The sequence below is a fragment of the Lagopus muta genome, chromosome 8, assembly GCF_023343835.1.
Source record: "Lagopus muta isolate bLagMut1 chromosome 8, bLagMut1 primary, whole genome shotgun sequence".
NCBI lineage: Eukaryota > Metazoa > Chordata > Aves > Galliformes > Phasianidae > Lagopus > Lagopus muta.
The window spans coordinates 32,110,611-32,133,135 of record NC_064440.1 but is presented as its reverse complement, the minus strand read 5'-3'; the positions used below and the strand labels follow the sequence as shown (position 1 = coordinate 32,133,135).

The 22,525-nt window shown below is 44.0% G+C and overlaps 1 protein-coding gene across 3 annotated transcripts in view; it reads right to left on the bottom strand.

The window, feature by feature from the left end:
• Nucleotides 1-22,525, bottom strand: part of CPS1 (carbamoyl-phosphate synthase 1) — a 112,514-nt gene that overhangs the window by 48,806 nt on the left and 41,183 nt on the right. For all 3 annotated transcript variants that reach the window (XM_048953784.1, XM_048953786.1, XM_048953785.1), the window contains exons 16-22: nucleotides 22,038-22,166; nucleotides 19,676-19,820; nucleotides 18,945-19,155; nucleotides 15,518-15,716; nucleotides 13,205-13,381; nucleotides 9,307-9,425; nucleotides 518-665 (exon numbers count right to left, since the gene is read on the bottom strand). In XM_048953784.1, the coding sequence (XP_048809741.1) occupies nucleotides 518-665; nucleotides 9,307-9,425; nucleotides 13,205-13,381; nucleotides 15,518-15,716; nucleotides 18,945-19,155; nucleotides 19,676-19,820; nucleotides 22,038-22,166 (1,128 nt within the window). The remainder of the gene's footprint in view (nucleotides 1-517; nucleotides 666-9,306; nucleotides 9,426-13,204; nucleotides 13,382-15,517; nucleotides 15,717-18,944; nucleotides 19,156-19,675; nucleotides 19,821-22,037; nucleotides 22,167-22,525) is intronic.

The window sequence follows — 22,525 nt, the reverse complement described above, 5'->3', positions numbered from 1 at the left end:
CCCACATACCTTAAATGCAGCAACAGAACACCTAGCAAAGCACTTGTGACACTGCCATGAATACTAGATGAGCTCATTACACTCTGTGCTATCACAATGAATAGCAAATGAACCCATAGCAATATGGCACTTCAAATAAAGTATTACCCTGTAAAAAGTTACAACCGGCACAAAAGACATATGACATTTTTCATGGTCACCCCATGGTGGACCAGAATCAGTCTTCTCAGCCATTTTCTGAAGCCAGGTAGCTGCATTCCCACCTCAGCCACAGAGAAAATGAAAAAGTCAGCATCTCCTTGGGGATATTCACCTACAAATTCCTGACATTGCAGTGAGCCTTGCAGTGCAGAGGTAACAGCTAGAGCTAGATGGGTAAAATTTGCTCACTTACGAAGTCAGTACCACAACTCCCTCTAATGACAATGCAGCCACGGTTTTCCCTTTGTTTACCTCAACTGTTCCTAGAGCCCTCCTCAGAAGCTCCCTCCCCAACCAGTGACATTTCTCATGGTACCTTTTTCACCCAGGGCACTACATTCTTCCTCATTCTCAGCTGGCGGCACTGGACTTCAGTCAGTCCCAGGCATTTCCCAATCTGTCTGTCTGAGAAGCCCATCTGTTTGGCTTTCCTCATCAGCTCTTCTGGAATTTCTTCACTGGTACTAGAGAAACAAACAGAAGAAAAGAGCTGCATGAAGCTTCACAGCAATATTTAGATGACACGTGAGTACTCGTGCCTTCCAAAGCGCACTGAGGTGCAGATGCTACAGAAGTATGCACATAAAAGCAAGAAAAAGAAGACGACCCAGCTAAACCATGCAATCCTTGCACATAAAAGATCTTTGTTTTTATGCTGGATGTCCCACAGAGATGCCTATTAGGCAAAGCCCACAGGTAGACTACTGATGCTGAGAAATGAAACATTTTCTTTCATCACTGTTTGAGGCAGGACTGGCCCTTGCTGGGCCTGCATTCTCCCAGGCAGGATTCTCCACCAAGCTAGTACAAGGCCACTGTGCTCACAATACCTGCATGATCAGTTACCATTGCAGCCCCCCCAGATGACTTTCTCTGATTTCTTGGATTCAGTATCCCCACATCTCCATGCCCAAACCTCTTTTCCCTTCTGTCAGTCTCAAATTTCTTTCATGTCATTTGTGCTATTTCTTCAATTGTTAAAAGGAGGAGATAAGGTAAACCAGTGTCTCTCAATACTTCTTTAAGTCCTTGCTCTCTCATTTCTGCTTCTAAAGAGTCCTAGTTTTTGCTATTTATTTCAGATACACTGTTTCCCCCCACTCCTCAATGCAGCTCATGGCTTCTTGTCCACTTTGAGTTTTTCACCTTCTCCATTCCCTCTTCATATTCTCCATCACACACTTTTTTCTCTCCCACACTGTTTCTGTTTCACTTTGTTTTGACTCCACCTATACCCCTGATAGTTCCTGCCTGTCTGTTTCTAAGCTACCTTTTCTAATCCTAGCTTCTGCAAAAACATAAAAAACCCTATGTATTTTTATCAGCACTTCTGCTTTTCATCTTCATTGCCAAGAGCATCCTTGCCTGCCCAATAAATCAATATTTTATGAGTAAGCAAGCTCTGATTCAGGAAAAAGGAGATGATTAACAAACAAGCAATTTTCCTAAATCAGAGCTTTTGAATTATGTCCTTTGCTTGATGGTATTTTTAAATAAATAGCATTATGTTATTTGACTGGGAGGAGAGGGTAAGGCCACTTCATTGGAATGTGTCAGCAAGCTGAAGCATGAAAGCCATTGGATTGGATTTTCCACTTCAGCTTGTGGAGCAGCTTCAGTGCCCTCAGTGAAGCCAGGCTAGCAGCGAAACAGGTGAGTCACAGAAGAGTCAAACCAGCTAATTTTGAGAGTAGCCCTGCAGACAAGAAACTTCTGGGTTCAAAGCTCTATGACTTCCCCCATATCACCTCTCCTTCTTCTGCAGTGTGAGAAGATACTCCATACAGCTATAACAGTGTCAGCCAGGTCGGTGAATACTTGCAGAAAGGAAGCAATTCCTGTAACTGCTATCCTTGGAACCACATCCCAACCTGGCAACCACAGGTAGCAATCAGCGTGCCATATGCACGGATGACTCCTGGCAGGAGGATCCCATGCACCGTTGTCTTCTCCACAGTCCATCACATTGCTTTCCTTACTCCAACAGATGCTGCCCTTTGCTAACCATAAGGAAATGGTCCTGCCTAATTGAGGTTGAGCTTCCTGGTTTTTGGAAGGGCTTCCCAAAATAATATCCGCTTTGCAGCAACGCGGAAGCTCGATGAAAACCTGCAGCTTCCCTGCACTAACTCCTTCACTGCAAAAACTCCTCTGCTTCTGCAAAGCCCTTTCTACCTTCTGACTTCAGAGGCAGAACTTCCTGTATGACGAAGCATCAGAACTGGAGGTATGGATGAGTGCTTTGCAAGAGGAACCACAGCAAGCAAAACCTGCCAATTCCCTGGCAAAGCAGATGCTAGCCATCACCAGCTATTAGGAAGGACGCAGCCACATCAGACTCCTCTCCTAGGTTTGGCATTCCCAAGGTACAAATGAGCAGACCTGATGACCCCAAGAAAATGAGCCTGTTCCCCTGCACGCTTGCTCCCTCGCTTTCACTGTCTCAGAAGCACACATTGCTGGCTGTCATCTGATTACTGACGGAAAAAGAAAATTGCCTTCATTTGCAGCTTATTTCAATTCACTTTTTTTCAGCTCTCATTATAACAATATCATTCATTGTCACCCCGCCAGAAGGATGGGCAGAAAAGAAGCAGCCATGATTTTGCAATACGATTCCCTTTGTCTTAGGCTAGCAGCTTAAATCACATCAGGTCATTACTAGGACATCCTAGTCTGGCTAAAGACATCCACTCAAATAGGTAACCAGTTTTGCAAGGGACATAACCAGTAGATAGGAGTAAAGCTGACTGCCTAAAAGAGAAATAAGTTTTCCCTCTGCTACTCCTAATGCATGACCAAGATAAGAGGTATGGCTTTGAATGTGGTTAATACAAAACACGTGGTGGGAACCTCTACACAAGAAGTATCTGGACAGGAAGGGTTTCCTCATTTCTCGTGCTATGGAGTTTAATATGGAGAAAAGGCAGCTGGATCATCATGAGGCAGGAAAAATGAGAACTGGCAATCCTGGCCTGTGGATGTAAGAATTTTGCCATTAGATAATTAAAGGAAATCAGTGCAAATCAAATACTCAGTGCTGCTTTCCAAGGTCTTAAAACCAGAATCTGCCCTAAGATTTCCATTCACTAATAATGATGACTTATCAGATTTATATCCCAACTTTCACCTGAAGAATATTAAGAAACATGCAAACAGTAGGCAGTGTGATGTTTATATTGCAGATAGCAATACTGAGACACACAGAGGTTAAGGGGAAATGAATTTTTAGATCCAGCATTGACCTAATGCTATTCCCACAGTCTGTGCTCCCAGACAGCCCATTAGACATGCTGGAGACAATAAAGGCAGCAAGGGCAGCCTCATACTCATTCCCCTTTGAACAGTTAGGTGCAAATGACCCTTCCAAGAGCTCATCAGAAATCCAACGCTAAAATGAGAAGCAAAAAAACAACCATCAAAACATTCAGTTCTGACTATTGCCAAACTCATGACCCAGTCCAACATAATCAGCTCCACCTTCCCCTGGGGCATCACTTTTTCTTCATACACAGACCATGAGCTTCCAAAGACTGAACCTCCTTGTTAGATTATACTCTGTTCTGAAATAAGGGCAGATTAAGTGGCCATTAAATGGCTCCTTTTCCTAACATGCACCTTCACAACATGACAGAAGTTTGAGAGCTTCAAAACCAGACTATCAGACTTCCTCTACACTGCCATCATCACTCCTTGCAAAGCTAAGCCCCCGGCACATTTTGCAAGTTAATAACAAAACAAACATTGCTTGTGCTTCCTTTTCAGGTTCTAGAGTTGATTTGTTGTTTCTGTTTGCTTAAAATTCTACCCTGCCATCTTTCCAACTCCATACGCTTGCTTCTTCAGTGATAAATGCTAAGAGGAAACGGACTAAATACCCTGTAATGGGGAAATTTTCACCTGGCACAGAGGACCTGGGGAAATCTATTAACTGACTGGAAGAATGCTGGCACTGTTGCAATTACCAGGACAGGCAGCTTGCTCCAGCACGGCCCTCTCTTCCACTTGACTGCTTTCACCTGATCTTTAGGAGTGTTGCTAAATAAACATGTCAGTGGAAAGCTCCAATCTCCATATGCAAAGTGCTCTTTTTCTTGGCCTGGCCTGGGCTCGCAGGAAGGATCTGCAAAAATGAGCACACTCCACCTCAGTCTGTCAGTCTCAAATGCAGCTCCTCCTCATTCTGCAGCCCGGTCAACAGTTTGGCTCTTGCAAGCCAAGAGGACCAACAGCAAAAAGCACTGGAGCCAGAATCCTGACGTCCTGAGAAATCTCTTCCTTCTAAAGGAGCATCAAAGACATGGAAGGTTTCAAAAGCCTCCTTGATGTCAGACTGCATTATATCCAAATAGGTATCCTCCCTTCCTCCATTTCCCTACTACAAGGCCCTTAGTGGCACCCTGGCTTGCTCCTTGTGTTTTGCAACATTTTGAAAGTGCTACAATTAAAATAATGAGATCAGTGTACAAATTCTCTCTCTGCTACTCTTCTTGAGGAGACCGACTGTGACCTTCCTTCCCCTCCTAAGAAACCCCTGAGATGACTGACAAAAAGCTCAAAGGAGAGCTCAGGGATGCAGGAACTGTAAACCAACAAGCCTTGCTCACTGAACAACCACCACTTCAGAGCCCTGCATCTATACTGTTTTGATTCCTGGGCTAATCTATCTCATTGTGATCATCTTTATTTAAGTAACACGAGCCTCACATTGCGCCCCAAGACCTGAATGACTCACATCTACAACTGAGTGATGTGCCAAAGCAGCAGCTCAAACAGCCAAAGGAATGAGTCGTAGATGCTTCCTCAAAGCCTGTCTTCCACTCCAGCTAAAAAGAGAGCTTTGAGGGCTCTCCTGGTACGTTGGGATGCAGATTCCCCAGAGCCAGTGTGTACATCACTAGAAGAGGCTCCCCAATGGCTTTTAAAGGGCAATGCCTGGCTATCACGTGTGTCAAAGAGGAAAATGCATACTGAGTCTTCACAAATGTAGAGGTGCTTTGAAGGAAAACACAGCTGCGAATTTATTACCTATGGCTCTTCTAAGACAAATAGGAAGTATCTCACACTGGATCTTCACAAAGCACAAACAACTGCACTGAATAACTGCTTATACCATATTCTCCTCATGTATTGAATTCCTAATTTGTTCCTGAGCCTACTCTGCCCTCCAGTTCACTCAGAAGACAAAAGTAATCTTCCCAGTTAGTTAAAATCGCGTACAACAAATTTGTCAGTGACAGCTCCTCAAACAGTCTAAATCAGAGCTGCCTCCTTTACAGTCACCAGACCAGCTCCACATTATACCCACACGAGATCTCGCCTGTGCTCTCTGACCTGTCCCAAAACACGCAAGCCAGCAGAAAAACTGTTATTGAGAAGAGCAGGTGTGCAATTCGCACTGCGGAAGAACAGATGTTATCGATGGCCTGTCTGATCTTTCCTCCTTCCTTGTTTCCCAGGTCATCTGCTGGAGTCAGGCTTTAATTCCAAAACCTGTGGCCACTCCACCGTGGTGATGCTTTGAACTCAAGTCACGCTTCCAGCGAGCTGCTCACAATGCACACCTTTCACAGAGCCAAGGGCATGAGCTTCTAAAAGGAATTCACAGTAAACAATTTCTATCATGGGCCACCGAGCAGAGCACCCGGCTACAAACTGGGCTCAGAAGGGTCTCCACCCTCACACTTCACTCTGCTTTCCCATCTATCAGCCTGGCTCCTTCAGAAGGAACCACAACTCTCACAATTGCCCTCATCCCTTTCAAGCAAACCAGAGGCCAGCAAGTGCTTTTATTCCACAGTGCAAGGGCATGCTCTCCTCCACGCACTCCTTGTGCACGGCCATGGTTCTCAGGGAGCACAAAGTTAGGACCAAATAAAAATAATAACGGCCACACACAAAAAAAATCCTCACTGCAGATAGTCAAGGGACAGATTCTGATCCCCAAAGAGGCTTTATCTGCCTTTACTCAGGCCATCAAAGCGTCCTAGACAAACATGCTTCAGATATTACTTCCAAGGTAGCGCTTCAGTTGTGCCCTTGGGGATGAATAGGACATTTGACTCCACTGCAAATCTGACTTATTCTGGACTGCATCTATTACCCAGCCTTATCTAGGTCAGCTGGATGGGAGCTGCTCAAATTTCCTCCTCTTTCACAAGCTGTCAGTACAACAAATAGCCAGCAGGGTCGCTCCAGGGCCCTGCCCTTCCATTTTCTCTCATGGGACAGGCAAGGCCAAATCCCAGGAACTCAATTCTGACAACAGTGCAACCTGTTGCACTGCTATTGCTCTATCCACCATTATTCACAGACCAAAAGCATGGGATGGTGCTTTCTCTCTCCATTTACATATGTATATGTGTATGAGCAGTAGGGAAAACGGCAGTTAAGATTACCTTACTGCAGATAGGAAGGTAACAGATAAAAAAAAGCAACAATGGAAGTTCAAACTTCAAATGAGAAACGCGCAGGTCACAGGAGAAAGAGCAAGGGCATATATTTGATGTGTGTGATTTCACTGGATATTCTTGCAGGTACCGACAAAATGGCTTTCTTTTCCCAATTCAACTTAGGTCATTTGCTTTCCTGCAGCCAAATCACATCACCTGAAACAACCCTTTCTCCATCTTATAGGATCCAGAGGCAGAGCTGAATTGAAATATTGTCGTAGCATGACCACTTAGGCTCACAGGCACCTGGTCCAACCCTTTTGAAAGAAGTTTGCTGGGACAAATGTAAAATAGGCAATGGGTGCCTTTCCCATTGTCAGCTGTATCTCCAAATGACTGGCCTTGCTAATATACCAGTAAGACAAATGTTGGTAAGGTAGAAAGGTTTGTGTTCCCCATGACATTCCCTACATAACGTTTTGCACATGGAAACACCTTCTCTGTATAAATCAGTGAGGCCTTGTTCTCCCTTTGAATCACCCCATACAGCCATGGCAAGGTGATGTGAACACTGCCTGATGGACTGCTCACACAGTTCTCCTTCTGCCTCTGATCCCCCTTCCCCAGCTGCCTGACGTACGCACTAATTCTAGCTCTGAATTTCCTCTGGGCAGAAACCATCTCCTTGCTACCAGTTTCTACAACAGCTCGCTAAGCCCAAATCAAGATTCTTGGCAGATCCAACACTTCACTGCAAGTTACTCCAAAACCACTCAGAAGACATTAAAAAAAAAAAAAAAAAGAAAAAAAAAAGCAAGAAATGGGTACAACTGAACAAAAAAGAAAACTGCCTGGGAACGGGGCAAACGCTTTTGCTTGCAGTAACTATATTTCAGTAACAAAGATTTCAAGCTATGGTTGTGTCACAGCCCATTCTTTTCAGTTGGGAATAATCCCACAGCACAGGTAAAAACTCAATGCCAGGCATGCTGGGGACTGGAAACAGCTGGTTGCACATGCACGCCAAGTCTCATTTGCATCACTCAATTAGCTTTCCCTTGGCTATTGGAGAGATGTGTTTCCTGATGTGGCTCACTAGACCAGCCCCTTAAGCTCAGGTCACTAGTGCTTTTTCCTTGTTCTCTGCATTCAACATAATGCAGCTGGACAGTCCACCTCCTCCTTTTGATGTAGTTTATAAGCTAAGCTGATTTCCTTGAGAGTGTTGGAGTTAGAATAGCACAGTGAAAAATCTGCACTGATCAATAAATGAAACTAACTTAATTAACATTATCAGCAATCAGTGCTGTGTTGCATGAATTTCCTTACAACAGATGCAACACTGGTTGGTGATACAAATGCAAGGTTTGACACTGCCAAAGCGCTTGCTCTAGCAGGCCTCCTGTAATCCTTGCTAAGTGACCAGGAGGATGAAATCAGTGCAGGATGGTACTAGCTACTGGTACTATTACTGTCACCCACCCCTAGCAGGGAAAGGGAAAACAGCCTTCGTGATTAAGGACGGTACAGAGCAATTAGCATCTGTGGAGGAATGGTGGATTTATAGCAGCCGAGGCTTTGATCGACCCCTGGGATGCTAAGTGCATGTTCCAGAGCATGGCACTCCGACAGCAGGGAAACCAATCTGATTCTGGGCTTTTTTTCATCTTCTTCCTTGGGAGCAGTGTGTATACATTTTAAGGCACTCAAGACAAATACAACATGACACAGATGTTAGAGGGCAAATGTTTGTGCAGCCCAACAATAGATTTCTGTAAGTAATCAAGCTACTACTTCTCTTCGACATCTCCCTCCACATTTATTTTTGTTTAGCTCTAGATTCAGCTTGTTCCGGGGGGCAAAGGAGACCAATAGCTGCTCAATTAAAACTGCGCAGCTGGTCAGAGAAATGAAATCCAAGCAGGTGAATTCAGTGATCTACTGGCTTCGGTGCGCTCCCAGTGCCATCATGTGGTGAAACATGGTTAGGACAGCAAACACTGAAAGTGGAAAAGCTGGCCAACATGTAGCCAATAACTCAGCAAGGAGGTGCTCCCAACCTCATAAACCATGAAAGGAAAGCTCAAGTCAGCAAGAGGCTGGAACTGAAATACAGCCAGGCACTTTAATTTACTGCTATCTTTCCTACTTAGTTTTATATGGTCATTTTTCTTCAGGAAAGAAGATTTATATTTAAATATGTCTGGGCTTACAGGCATTTGAAAGTGCAGTACAAAAGCAACACGTACCACACAATCACAGAAAGGCAGAAAAGCTTAAAAATCAATTTTCCAGGAGAAATAAAATGCACTGCATTTGATTCTCAGGTGTAGCAAGTCAGGACAACTCTCACATCTGAAGGCAAACCTATCCTAGGTATGTAAGTGCAGCCTACCATTGTTACTGCAGGCCGTCTCCACATTTCCAGTCTTAGCCTCAATGATACAGCATAGATTTTCCAAAACAAACTAGCATTTTCAGGATGTCTACAAGCAGCAAGAAAACCTGAATGCTTAATGAACTTCCTCATCTCCAAAGAGTGTTCTCAGACATTTACTTCACCTGGGTGAGACAGTGACCTGGGGTTTAAGGCAGCATCACTTATACTGTGTGCCAAAATGAACCTCTCAGCATCAGGTACCACAGTTTTCACAGCAGAATTATCCCCAGACACACCAGTGTGCCCAAGGACAAGACTGTTTGTTTGTCTTACTGCTTCACTTCCTTCAGGATCTTCTCCATGTTCACAATGCTGCGCATCTTACACAGGAACCATTTGTCAATGGCCGTGAGCTTGTGAATGACATCCACAGGGACTCCCTTTTCCAAGGCCTGCCAAAAAGAGGAAAGCACCAATCAGATGCTTGAATATATGCTCTGTAAATAGAGCAAAGAGCAGCAGCAAGTATGTAACACAAAGACGCCAGTGGCAGAAAAGGCAAGCAAATCAAGGGTCTGTCAGGGTGGTCCAAACTGAGCCCAAGCAGAATGCAGGGAGGGACCAGTCATTTCCGCAAGTAAGAACTGGCTTCTGCCTGAACAAGAGAGAGAATTTGCTTCTTCAAAGCCAGTAGCCAAAATGCAACCAATGGCCCGGTGGCTACCAAATACACGTGCCTTAACCACATGCGGCCTGACACATTCACTCTGCAGTACCTGCATCCTCATCTCACCCCTTGCCATCAAATCACTTCAATTTCTGTCCCACTGTGAATTTGTAGCTGCTAATGCTAAACAAGACGGTCCAAATTCTCATCTGTGGAGAAACTCCCTGCTTTGGAGCATAAGCTTCAATTTGCCCATTAAAAATAACACTTGACTCAAAACACATGGCCTTGGAATACATACCTCTGAAGTAGAGTCCAGTCCAGGGTGACAATTTGCAGCCACAGCATGACTATCTTTTCTGGGCCACTTTTTTATTTATTTATTTATTTTTGTATTGTTTTTTGGTTGTTTATTTTTATCAAACTATTTGTGCCATGGAGCTAAAAGGCTCCCCACAGAGTTACCGTAGAAAAGATTGTTTGACAGGACACTGCAATATTTAAAAAGATCTTGAAGAGAGCCCCCCAGTATGATAGTTGCAACTTCCATTGCTGATACTTCCTGGGTCTCACCAGCAGCGTGCAGTTACAACTCTCCTGATAAAACAACTATAATCAACTATAATGATAATACCAGCATGCTATCTTTGCTGAGCTGAAGTAATAAAACTCATTAATTTGTTACCAAGCTTAATTGTTTCCTTGCAGGGCAACATCCCTGGAACAAAGCCAGAGCAATGCCACTGAAGAAAACTCTAGCATTCATCTGGCAATGAGCTTAGCACACTGCACAACCACATTTTTTCTTCAAGTTATCAGGCCAAGGTCACTGAGCCCCATAAGCTCAAAGCTAACGTGACCGCATACACTTCATCTACTTAGGACACCATTTAAAAGTCTTCCGTGGGAAACTGGAGAAAACAAATGCCTACGTCTCCCTTGTCAGAGGATAGAAAGAGAAAATAAACTACCTTCATCCCCGTGGAATGTATCTGGAGAGAGAGACAAGACTACATTTGCAGACAGCTTTTACTCCCAAACTACTATGCCACAGGGGTAAATCAAGTTTCCAAGCAGAAAATCCCTGCAGGGTTTGATCGGTGGTGGTGAACAGCACTCAGAGGGCTTTGCTCTATTCATACCTACATGGCAAAGTACACAGAGAGCTACAAGAACAAACAGAGCCTTTCAGCAGGGCTGCCTGACTTTAAAGCCCTGCTCACCTCCAAGAGCCTTCTGCCTCCAGGCAAGCACCAGGAGCTGGCTCAGCCACCTGTGCTGTCTCCAGGGCCACCACGTTCATCCCTTCCATCTCACCCCTGCTCCCAAATGAAGTATGTAGCTGGTTGTGGACAGGAGCGCAAGGGCAAGGTGACATGTCTGCAGTGTGGACAACAGGGAGATCAGGACCCCAGTGTGAAATGGTACAGACTGAGCCCACAGCATAAATCCACTGGTATACAATCCCTAAGAGAGTCTACAGAAGACTCTATATAACCTGAACAGTCCTTCCTGTTCATCAGCTGCAGTTACACCCTTGCACGCTCTGCCCAAAGAACAACTCTCATCCATTTCAGCCTCTCTCCTGCTGTCCCTTTAAAAAAAAAAAATTATATATATATATCAACAAGGATTCTCAATACAACAGCAAATGCTTTGAATGGCAACTGAACTTTCTTCTTCTTCTCTCCTGAACAGTTACCATTTAAATCACCCGAACAAAGGAGAGAGAGAAAACTTAAGGAGCCTTCCAGAGATGAGGAGTGGGGCTTGTAAGGAGGAAAAGCCACACAATGAAGCTCCATCCTGTTTCAAACAAAGCTGACAGCTAATGGGGACTAGCTCTCAGCTTTTAAATGTCAGCAAGGTGGAAAGGAATTTCCAGGCCCACAGCCCCAGCTGCTGGAAGTACCTCTCACTGATACTGCTTGCCTCAGTTATTAATGGGGAAGAACGAGTGCACAGTGTGAGACAGAGGCTTCATGAGGAGGGATTAAGATTTTTATCTTGTGTTTTTTTTTGATGGTTCCTAGTGAAAATGTCACCAACAGGGAGCAGCCAGAGTGTTAACTGTGGCCCAAACTTACCTTTACCTCCCTAAATCCTGAGTTAGCATGGGGCTGAGATTAACCTTTACAGAAGTCCCCAAAGCCACTCAGAGAGAGGAGAAAATATCAGACCTCAGTTGCCAGAGAAAGCTGTAATAGAGACCAAGCACAGCTGCAGAAGGATGTTCTACACTTATGAAGACACGTATTTCCCCAGCTTGAAAAGCAAGAGTCAACAGCTGGACAGGCACAGAACATCGTGTGCTTTTCATTAAGGTCATTTATAATAGGAACAGTGAAAACCTCTTTACAAATACAGCACAACCCTAGCTCCCCTTACTCAGAGGGGCTTATGAGCTCTCCACACAAGCAGAACGGGCTTAAAAGACTCCACCAAACAAAGACAGTGACACAAAACACAGTAAATGGGGTTTCACTACCAGAAAGTTTGCAACTTAAATAAAATAAAAATAATAATAATAATTAAAAAAAACAGGTTTGCAGACTTAGGAAAACAACAACAAAAGACCAGTCTTAAGCATGTTCTATACAAGACAACTGTCCTCTTCATTCAGAGCATGCTGAGGCCTTGGCACAGGTTGCTCAAGAAGTTGTGAATGCCCCATCCCTGGAGGCATTTAAGGCAAGGCTGGATGGGACACTGGGCAGACTGAGCTGGTGGGAGGTGTCCCTGCTGTGGGCACAGATTGGAACCAGACAGGCCTTAAGGTTCCTTCCATCCCAAACCATCCTGCAATTCTATGATTCTCTTCATAGAGATGGATAAGTTAGCTGCAAAAAAGCCAACATATGAAATTGCACTTTTGGTAAAGTTGCACTTTTGGTTTGGTAAAGTAACTAACTACCCATGAGATATACACAGGCAAACACCTTGAAACTGAAGGCAGAAATAATTTGGTACCCTAGCTCCCTTGAGGTAACACTCACTCAAAAGGTGTTGCAGTTTGCCTAGTGTGACAGGAAACAAGTTGAAGAACTTGAGTTGAAGAAGTTGAGCATGTTTCAAAGAACAGGGAATTCCTGGTTGCTAAACTTAGTATAGTCTCATAACAGCTTTTCAAGTTTCAAGCCCTTACCCATGCAACAACTGCAAAAAACCAGCACTCTCAGACTGCAGTTTACCACTCTATCATCCCTTGTTTCAGTTCACATGGATGTTCATACTTAACTTCTTCCCTTCCCATAAACCTAATGGTAATCTGCCAAACGGATCAGCTTTAACTATCAACTATGCTAGCATAAATAAAGGCTGAATATTAGCTAATATTTAGCAAACAATTGTATTACAGGAGCAAGCAAAAGAAGTGATTCAGATTTCTACTGGCACTGCCACGAATTGTACTTCAGCAACAAAGATGCCACACAAATGAACAGAGTGTGCTTGGCAAAGGGAAACAAGGGGATGAAAAACACTTCACTTCTGCCACTTCAGCTCACCCCATTTGGTGGCCATAATTCAAGGGACATAGATCAAGGGCTTTCAATCTTTTGTTACCTTGGCCATTGCATATATTCGAGTGCTGGATGGTTCAGAGAGTTCCTTCTGGAGATCTGCGATGGCTGGCCAGGCTTTATTCATGGGCAGATGTGAAGTGAAGCCATCTATAGAGGGGTGGCACATCCTCAGGGCCTTTTGGAAGCTCTCTTCAAAAGTGCGGCCAATAGCCATGACCTGTAATGGAGAGCACTTCCACATCAGTGAGGAGCTGCTACCCAGCTGTCCTCCAAATAACAGAAGGATGCAAGTTTAAACTGTAACGATGAACATACAGAAAGATGACAGCCTTCAAACCCACTGCCTTAAGATAGCCATACTGGCTTTAAAACCAGTGGGAGTCCCACTTCTAGAACCAACTGCCAGTAATTACCAACGGAGAGTTTCAGACAAGTGCCTGTTCTGCTTTCATCTCCCTATCTGTTAAAAACAGAAAGTTGCTGCTCTCCTTGTAAACTGCATCGTAGAAAGCATTATGTAGCAGCATGGGTGTAGTAACACAGAAGGATATTTCTGTTTAACAACCTGTTAGAGAGAGAAACTCGCAGTGGGAATTTTAAGGTGCGGAAGAAACCTGCTCCTCTTCCTATAAATTACATTTAAAAGTGACGCTCTCCTGAGAGGGCTCTCTTAAAGGATTATTCCTGCTTGGCACAGCAGCGCCGGGGTTTCCCTCCTTAAGTCTTGACATGAGTTCCAGTAAGAAAATAAGACTTACTCTGTGAAAATCTGTGAAGTACAACAGAGCCCTTTCTCAAATTTCTAGATGCCCTGCATGGCAAAATCCTAGCTGCGTAAAAATCTTCACAGACACAGTGCTGAAAAATGTCAAATTAAAAAATAACATTGTTTTCTTCTTTCTTACAGCTCCAGGCTGTTGCCCAGCACAACAGAGCTCTGGAAAAAAAAACAGGCCAGGCCAGACTGTTCAATTAATAAAAATGCAGTAGGTGCTGCCATCTGCTTTTAGGCTCAGGCCTACGGGGATGCCTGTGCCATAGTAACAGATACAAAGCTGCCAGAAGCCCTTTGCTTCAAAGACACCCTCTCCTCTTGGAGACTCATCTTTTTTGTTGAGTACATCCATCAGCAGCAGGCTGCCTTTCTTCATCTTCTCCATCCTTGTTTCAGTTCACCCTCAGCAGTAGTAGACCAGCATGTCTGGAACTCTGACTCTTTCTATCCCTCTTCCCCCCTCACTTTACCCAGCATTCTGTTTTGAGAAAGTTGAGAAGGAGAGGGCATTCATGTGGTTCTGCTTTTGTGGCATACAACCACTGGAAGGACTCACTACTTCCTCCTGCAAATACGTATGGTCAGCAAGTGATTGCCATACAGCTGAGGATGCACAAAGCAACCGTATTTGGAACTCCAATTCCAAAGAACAGTCCAAAAACTCATAAGCACAGAGGGTTAATATCAACAAGCATCAACTCACTGAAGAAAAAAAAAACAACACACATTAAAAAAGCACCTCATTGACATTAAAAGCCAAAATTGCAAATGAAAAATGAAGTTCTAATTACTCCTTCCAATTGTGATGAAAGCTCATTGTCTGAGCAAGGTAGAATTGATGTTAGGAAAGTCTCATGTCAAAATAATTAAATTAAATAGCTACTTGAAAAGCATTAAGAGAAAAAGGCAGCTGAAAAAATATCAAATTATTTTGCTTTGGTACCTGATATGTAATTAACTAATTAAGAGAATAATTTATCCAGCTCCCACTTCTTAAAATTTGGTCTGAAAATGCTGCTATTGTCCCAGACACCTTAAAATCAGCATTTAAAAATTCTGCTGTTACATTCCAAATGTAAGAGACTTAATCACTAAGGTAAACAAAACTTCAGAGCGATGTTACATGTCGTGCTTGGATTTCAAGAGCAGAAGTAGGTGAGATTTGGCACATAGTTTCAACAGGGAGGACAAATAACTACAGCAACAACTGAAGGCTGTTCATCCACATCACTGAAAATCTCAACAAACCACAATTCCTGATGTGATACTCTTAACTAACCATCTCTGCAGAACTCTGAACAAAAAATAACTCCAGAAGTCTTGTCGTGAGTGTTAAGAGTGCATTCAAAGTGGTCTCTTCCATTTAAAGTCAAACTACTTAAGAATCCTTACTGTGATAGCCAAGATCACAAAGCTCAAACTCATTTCAGTTAAATCGACTGTCAGACAAGAATAACTTGAGCTGAATTAATGTCTTCAGAAGACACTGGGTTGAGAAAGATAGATACTCTGAGGATTTCTGATCAGTGGCTTTCCCAAGTGGTGGAATGGAAGGGAAGGACAGGCTCTCATACTCACCTCTCCCACGCTCTTCATGGAGCTCCCAATCCGGTTGGAGGCTCCCTGAAAACGGTCCAGGTCCCAGCGGGGTATCTTAGTAACAACATAATCCAGGCTGGGCTCAAAGTAGGCTGAGGTTTTTCCTGTCACTACATTCTTGATCTCTGGTAACGGGATCCCCAAGGCAATTTTGGCAGCAATGAACGCTAATGGATACCTGCCACAGAAGGGACATAGAGAATGGTAGAGTAGGAATGACTTTGCTTTTGCAGCTGCTTGTACGGCAAATGACAACAAAACCTCATAGGCCTCTGCTTTAATTAAGCTATCTGCTATACTGAATTGCAGCAGTTCACCATCCTTGGCATACTGTGTAGCATAGGTGGTCTAAAGAGACAGTCTCCATCTTACTGAGACAATTTCACTTTTCTTGCCTTTACTCTTTGTATATTAATCAGCTGTTGAAAAGAGAGCAAGAACCCAGAGTTAAAGCTGTGGCACTGAGGACATCTGGATCAGGTTCTTGGGCTTTGTCATCAAATTCCTTTTAATGTAGCATCTCCCTGCCTCACGTTATCACATGTGAAATTAGAAATACAGGTTTATTTTTGCTCTTATTTCTTTAAATATTAAGCTTTTGAGGGCCTGGATGTGCTTTGCACATGGCTAGATGACAGAATTCCTGCTTGTCTGCAGTCACAGACAGTCTACTTGTATAAACACTTAGACTAGTTGCCTGATTAGACTAGTTGTCTTAAGGACAGCCATCTTCAACACGGTATTACCTGCCCCGGGTGAAAGACATATTTGATACACAGTGCTATAAACACACATCATCCAGCATGCTACAAAGGCTGACTGATCATCAAAATCAGATAAGAGTTTCTCCCTGTGGTACTGCCAGGCCTGCAGCATTTCCTTCTGTCCCGTGTGAGAGCAGAATGACTCAACTCTGCAACTGCTCGAGACGTTTCTGCCACTTCCCTGCCAGAGCTGGGAGCCAAGACTGCCATCAGTATGCATGGACCACTGCACACACAAGCATGGCCTTGTCAATTAGGAAGGCTAATCACCTCAGCTCTGTGGCTAACACCAAGATTTGAACAGCCTGCACCTGCCAAGGATTTGGCAGCAGCATAGATGAATACCAGAGTTTGTGTTTTTTCATTTAGCACATAAAGGCAATGAACTTCAAGGGACTCTTTGCACGTTACTTGCTTTTATTCTCCTTTTTTTTCCCCTCGAGGAACAAAGTGCCTTCCTCACACTATTGCAGAAAGTTATGGATTTCCCCCAAACCTCAAAGATTTTACTTTCCATTTGAACACAGGAATCACAAGAGGAAAATTTGACACTGGGGGCTTCAGCAGTCTACACTGAATCAGTTAGTTCAAAGATGGTAAAAGGAATGGAGATGACAGGTCTGCGAAGCTGGCTCAGCTGGAGGAGAGGAAATGAAGTGAGTCCGTTATTCTCATTTTGCTAGAGATGTCATCCTTCACAATGTTTAGTTGGATGGAAAAACCTCGTCAGCAGACAAGTTACTTTATTCCAGTATCAGACAAAAAATTTCATCTTGAAAAATCACCAAGAATCCCCACATCTTCCACTTATGTCACGTACTTTTTCCATGACTGATACTGACAGCTGAACCACTCTAATACATAATACAAACTGCATAAGCAGCCAGAGCACCGTTGTATAAGGTATTGTAGGTATCAGCCAGTCCTCAGGCTAACTTCCTATGATACTGTCAGCATAAACTGATATTGACAGGGGAGAGCAAATCTCTATACAGGCAGATAGGGGTAAGACAAGGGAGAACAGTTTCAAACCAAAAGAGGAGAAATTTAGATTAGATGTTAGGAGGAAATTCTTTACTCAGAGGGCAGTGAGGCCCTGGCACTGCTGCCCAGAGAAGCTGTGGGTGTCCCATCCCTGGAGGTGCCCAAGGCCAGGTTGGATGGGGCCAGGACAACCTGAGCTGGTGCAGACAAACCAGCCCTTGGCAGGGGGTTGAACTGAGTGGGCTTTAACCCACCCTTCCAACCCAAGCCCTTACATGATTCTAGGAAATCTCAAGGTCTTTGGCTCATTCACAGTAAAGGATATTTGAGGTCACTGTTCATCAGCATCATCTGCAAAAAAAAAATCTTTAGCTTTCTGAATCCAGGTATCACCTCAAGTTGCAGAACAAATCTAAACATTCTTCTTGGAAGCTTTTTCAGTGCAAACAGCTCCCTCTCTCAAGATTTTTTTTTCCTACAACGTTGATATCAAAGCCAGTTTCATGATGACTTTCTTGAGCCGCTTCCAGTCAGACACAGTCCATTTGCAACAGCTCTTAGGAAATCCCCCAGTGCTTCATCACACCCAAAGATCTCAGCACAAAGTTGCCTGTAACCCAAGTAGCTCCAGCCTTACCAGTGCATCATTCAAAAGCCAGATTCTTGCTGTTCTGTGAGAAACCCAGATGTGAGGTGATTTTCCCTCCTCCACGCAATGGAAGACTACTGTGCTCAAGTACTCATTCAACTTCCTATCCCAATACACTGTATAGCTACCTAGATCAGAGCCTCACTTTATTACTTGCAGTGTAACCCTTTTAAATAGATATCACATCTATGGTGAGATCATAACAACAGTTACATTTAGCTACAGGTCTGTTGCTGAAAAAGAAAACAATTGAGACACCCACTGTCCAACATTATAACTTATCTCCACTCTGCTACAGCACTTCAACAACCACAGAAGTTGTTGAAAACCGAAAATTAATCTATAATTTGCACCTCTCAACAGCATCTGCAAAGCACAATTAGGAAGCCAATTTTTAAACAGGCTGCTCTGACCATTCTTATCTTGATTAGTTTATGATTAGCCAACAAAACAAAGGCAGACAGTAATACCATTTGCATCAGTTTGACAGACAGCTCATTACTAACTGTGTCCTTTGGGTCCCAGAGGTGATTTGCAGCCAACATATGGATACCGCAGATATGCTTTGTAAGGACAGCTCTTAGGCTCCCCTCCCACACACCTCCTGGGAGTTTTTCCCTTCTGCACTAACAGCATCAGCAGGCTGGAACCAACCCGGAAGGCTCACTAACCCCTTCTTCCATCTCCCAGCAGGACCCACTCTCCCAGGGTCACTCCCAGCAGATGCTGACAGAAGCTGTTCTTAGAAACTTCCCAGGCTATTCATCTTGCCCTGACTACTCCAGAGTTCCCCTAGATAGCCAACTTCAGTCTACCTTGCTGCAAATTAGGCTTATGCATCCTTGTCTTAACTGCATGGAAAGCAGATGCAGAAACTCTTCGTATTCACAGCTGTCATCTACATATTTAATTAACACACCAGTCCAACTCCCTTGCCCTAATTCTGTTGTTCTCCACTTCTTGTTTGTTCATGTTGTTTGTTTAGTATTCATTCTTTAAATAAACTTACCCTGTTGCCTTGGATGCCAAAGCTGAACTTCTCGAGAGTCTGGCATTAACTTCAATGATGTAGTAGTCCAGGGAAGTTGGATGCAGAGCAAACTGGATATTACATTCTCCCACAATGTCCAGATATCGAACAACCTTGATGGCACGATCCCTCAGCATCTGAAATTCCTCATTAGTGAGTGTCTGGCTCGGAGCCACTACGACAGAATCTCCTGTTTGTCACAAGGTAACAGAGAAGGAAAACGAGAAGCAGTTCAGCAGCAGTAAATTCTGGCCACATACACTGCTTTGTTTGCTAAACCACTGCCACCAGTGAAGTTACAACAAGCTTTCAAAACTCAATCCAATGAAAAGCAAAGACAGTCAGAGAACTGGATTCTGGAGAAGTTAAAAGCCATTTTATGAAAAACAGTATGATAGCTGTGGGCTCAGCCTAACAATATCTGTTTTACACACTATCTGGCTGCATTGGAAACCTGAAGAGCATTTCTAGAGCCCACTTCATCAACCACACAACTGTGTAAACGACCGCATAAAGGAGTCTCCTACTCTGGAGATGTTCAAGACCTGCCTGGATGCCTACCTGTGCTACCTGGTGTAGGGAACCTGCTTTGGCAGGGGGGTTGGACTCGATGATCTCAGGAGGTCCCTTCCAACCCCTACAATTCTGTGATTCTGTGATAAAAGTTATCAAAAGCCACTTCCAGTGATCCATCCTGTGCTCAGACCTACCTGTGTGGACTCCCATAGCATCTATGTTTTCCATATTGCAGACTGCAATACAATTATCTGCAGCATCTCTCACAACTTCGTATTCTATCTCCTTCCAGCCCACAACTGATTTTTCCACAAGAATTTGTTTAGTCATTGCAAATGCCTGCAAATACATCAGAGACAAGGCATGCTTAATGCTTCTGTTCCTCTCCAGACATCCCAGATCACCATGAACACTGGAAAATAAGGGTAAGTGAAGCTCATTGCACAGATGACAAGCACTTTGTACTTTCTTTAAAATAAATAAATAAATACATGCATTACCTTTATTTGAAAAGCACAAACGGTTAAAGGAGCGGGGCATGTGAGGTTGCAATGGCATGTAAGTGAAAATATAAAAATATCTAAGGATTCAGTCACACAACAGACACGTGGTTTTGTGCACAAGAGTAGCTCCATGGAATTCAGTTGGACAGCTGCACAGAAAGCTGAGTGACTAAGTGATAGGAAGCACCAGTGCCAGCAAACACTACTTAATTAATAGCACTAATAATGTTGCTTATCATTGACATACTAACCAGAACCACGATTCACAATTTATTCTTAAACTAATCTAGCAAGCACTCCTCAGCACAAGGGACAAAAATGAAAAATATCATTTGTTGGTAAATGAGCATAATCTAAGTGAATAAATGGACGCAATATTAGAAGATAGAAAACATTAATCACATCTCGCTTAAAACTGGCATATTATCAATCCACCCTTTAGCAGAGCTTCTACTTTTAATGCTGCACATGAATCAGCTTACAGTCTTGCCCTCCCTACAGGTAGCTTAAGCTTTTACTCCAATAAGGCCCTTAGCTCAGTCGCCAAACTCACATAATAAAAAAAGAAAAAAAGAAGTGAATTGTAGAGTAGCATTTCACCCAGACTAAGCAGGCACTGAGCTTGTAGTAATGCAGTGGGAATACCTAGCTATGTTTGTCAAACAATCCATGTTTCTCCTTTGTTACTGTCTACTGCCTTCTCTCACTCAAAAACATACAATCACAGAACACCCCAAGTTGGAAGTGTCCCACAAGGATCCCCCAATGCTGAAAATGGTGTTCAACTGCTCCCTGAGCTCCAGCAGCTTGCATCTGTGCCTGCTGCCCTGGGGAGCCGCTCCATGCTCACTGCCCTCTGAGGCAGAGCCTTTTCCTCACATTCACCTAATCCTCCCCTGATGCAGTCCACCGAGCTGCTGTGGCTGGGACAAAAGGAGGAGTCCAGCAGATGGCTCTGAGCTTCCTAGTGCCTCCAGGTGAGTCTTAAGGAAGAGGGCAGGACTGAGAGTGGCGTCCACTGAGCTGTACTGGGACAACGGGAGGTGTCCTGCAGACAGCCCCAATCCCTTGCCTCCTCCAGGTGAGCCCTGAGGAAGAGGGAAGGACTTGGACTGGTGTTCACTGAGCTGCTGTGCGGACAGCCCCGAGCTCCCTGAGGCCTTGGCAGTGTCAAGAGAAGCTACAGAGGAAAGCTGTGCCATTGGAGAAGCAGAAGACTTGGCTTTGGATGGGAAGAAGGGCTGAAGTTCAGCATGAAGGTCCTTTCCAGTTCCTCCATTGGGACTCTTTTTCAAGTCAGGACAATAAACAGTTGAAAAGGACAATACAGTTCAAAGGGACGGTAAGGATAACAATGAATAAGTAAAGCCAGTAAGTGCCTCTCTGTCTTTGATACTTGAGGGCCTGTCTCGGGACTAATTTCCTCAGAGGGAACAGCTTTGCCCCACGGGCTGAGGCCCAGCCCAGGCCTGCACCCGCCGCTGCCTGCAGCCGCCAGCCCTGTCTGCCCCAGGACTGTCTGCCCCCGGATTTCCTGCAGCAAAAGTTCTTCACTGCACAGCCAGGAAAAGCTGGCGGATGCCAAATGATGAAGAGCATCACATCACCCCCTTACATCTTTACAGAAAAGAGCAATGACCCAAAGAAAGAATGCCTTCAGACACAAACACAGCAGAGGCCCAAGCCTCCCAAGCCTTCTGACTCTGATACCACTGCGATCACTGAGCTTTCCAAAGGTTTCACGTTTCTTGACATCTTTCACGTGCTGAAAGAGGTGAAAATAATCCGCTCTGATTCTTGCCAGACCAAAATTAAACAAATGCTCAGATTAAGGCCAGTTTCTCATTAACAGGTCTGTCAATTAACCTTTATCATTTCCCAAGTCAGCAGCATGAATTATGAAAAGAAGGCATGCGAAGGAGTCGGGATAAGGGCCTACAGGTAAGATGTAAAGTAGAGTATGTATGAGTACAATGCCAGTGTAGGAACTATATCAAAAAAGAATCATCATCTGTCCGGACTCTATTCCCAGAGCTTGCAATCACAGACATACCTTTGTTCCAAGGTCCAGCAAACTTTCCTTGTCAGTGCATACACCTGACCCCAAACCACCAAGGGCATAAGCAGAACGTATCATGACCGGATAGCTGATTTTCTCAGCTGCCTCCAAAGCATCTTCAATCTTAAAGGAGAAAGGAATACATGTCAGAGAAAATGAATTCAGATAAATAAAATCAACCAACTGAGGTTACTCTGTTAACTGGAAATCCCATCACCAAGACATTAAGCTGTGCCTAGACAAATTGAAAGGAATGGAATTGGCTTTTTAATATTACTCCATTCTGCCAAAAAAAACCCCAAAAAACAGAAAAGTGGAACATGGGCTCAAGACACTGACTTTTGCCTTTAGCAGTGTGGGCTTCCCTGCTAACTTCCCATGGCCTTACCTGGTCTGCCTTTGCAGACTATAGCATCAGATAACCCTTCCAACAGACATCCTGGTTTGAGACTGTTTCCTCCAAACTCAAACATGCCTTCCAT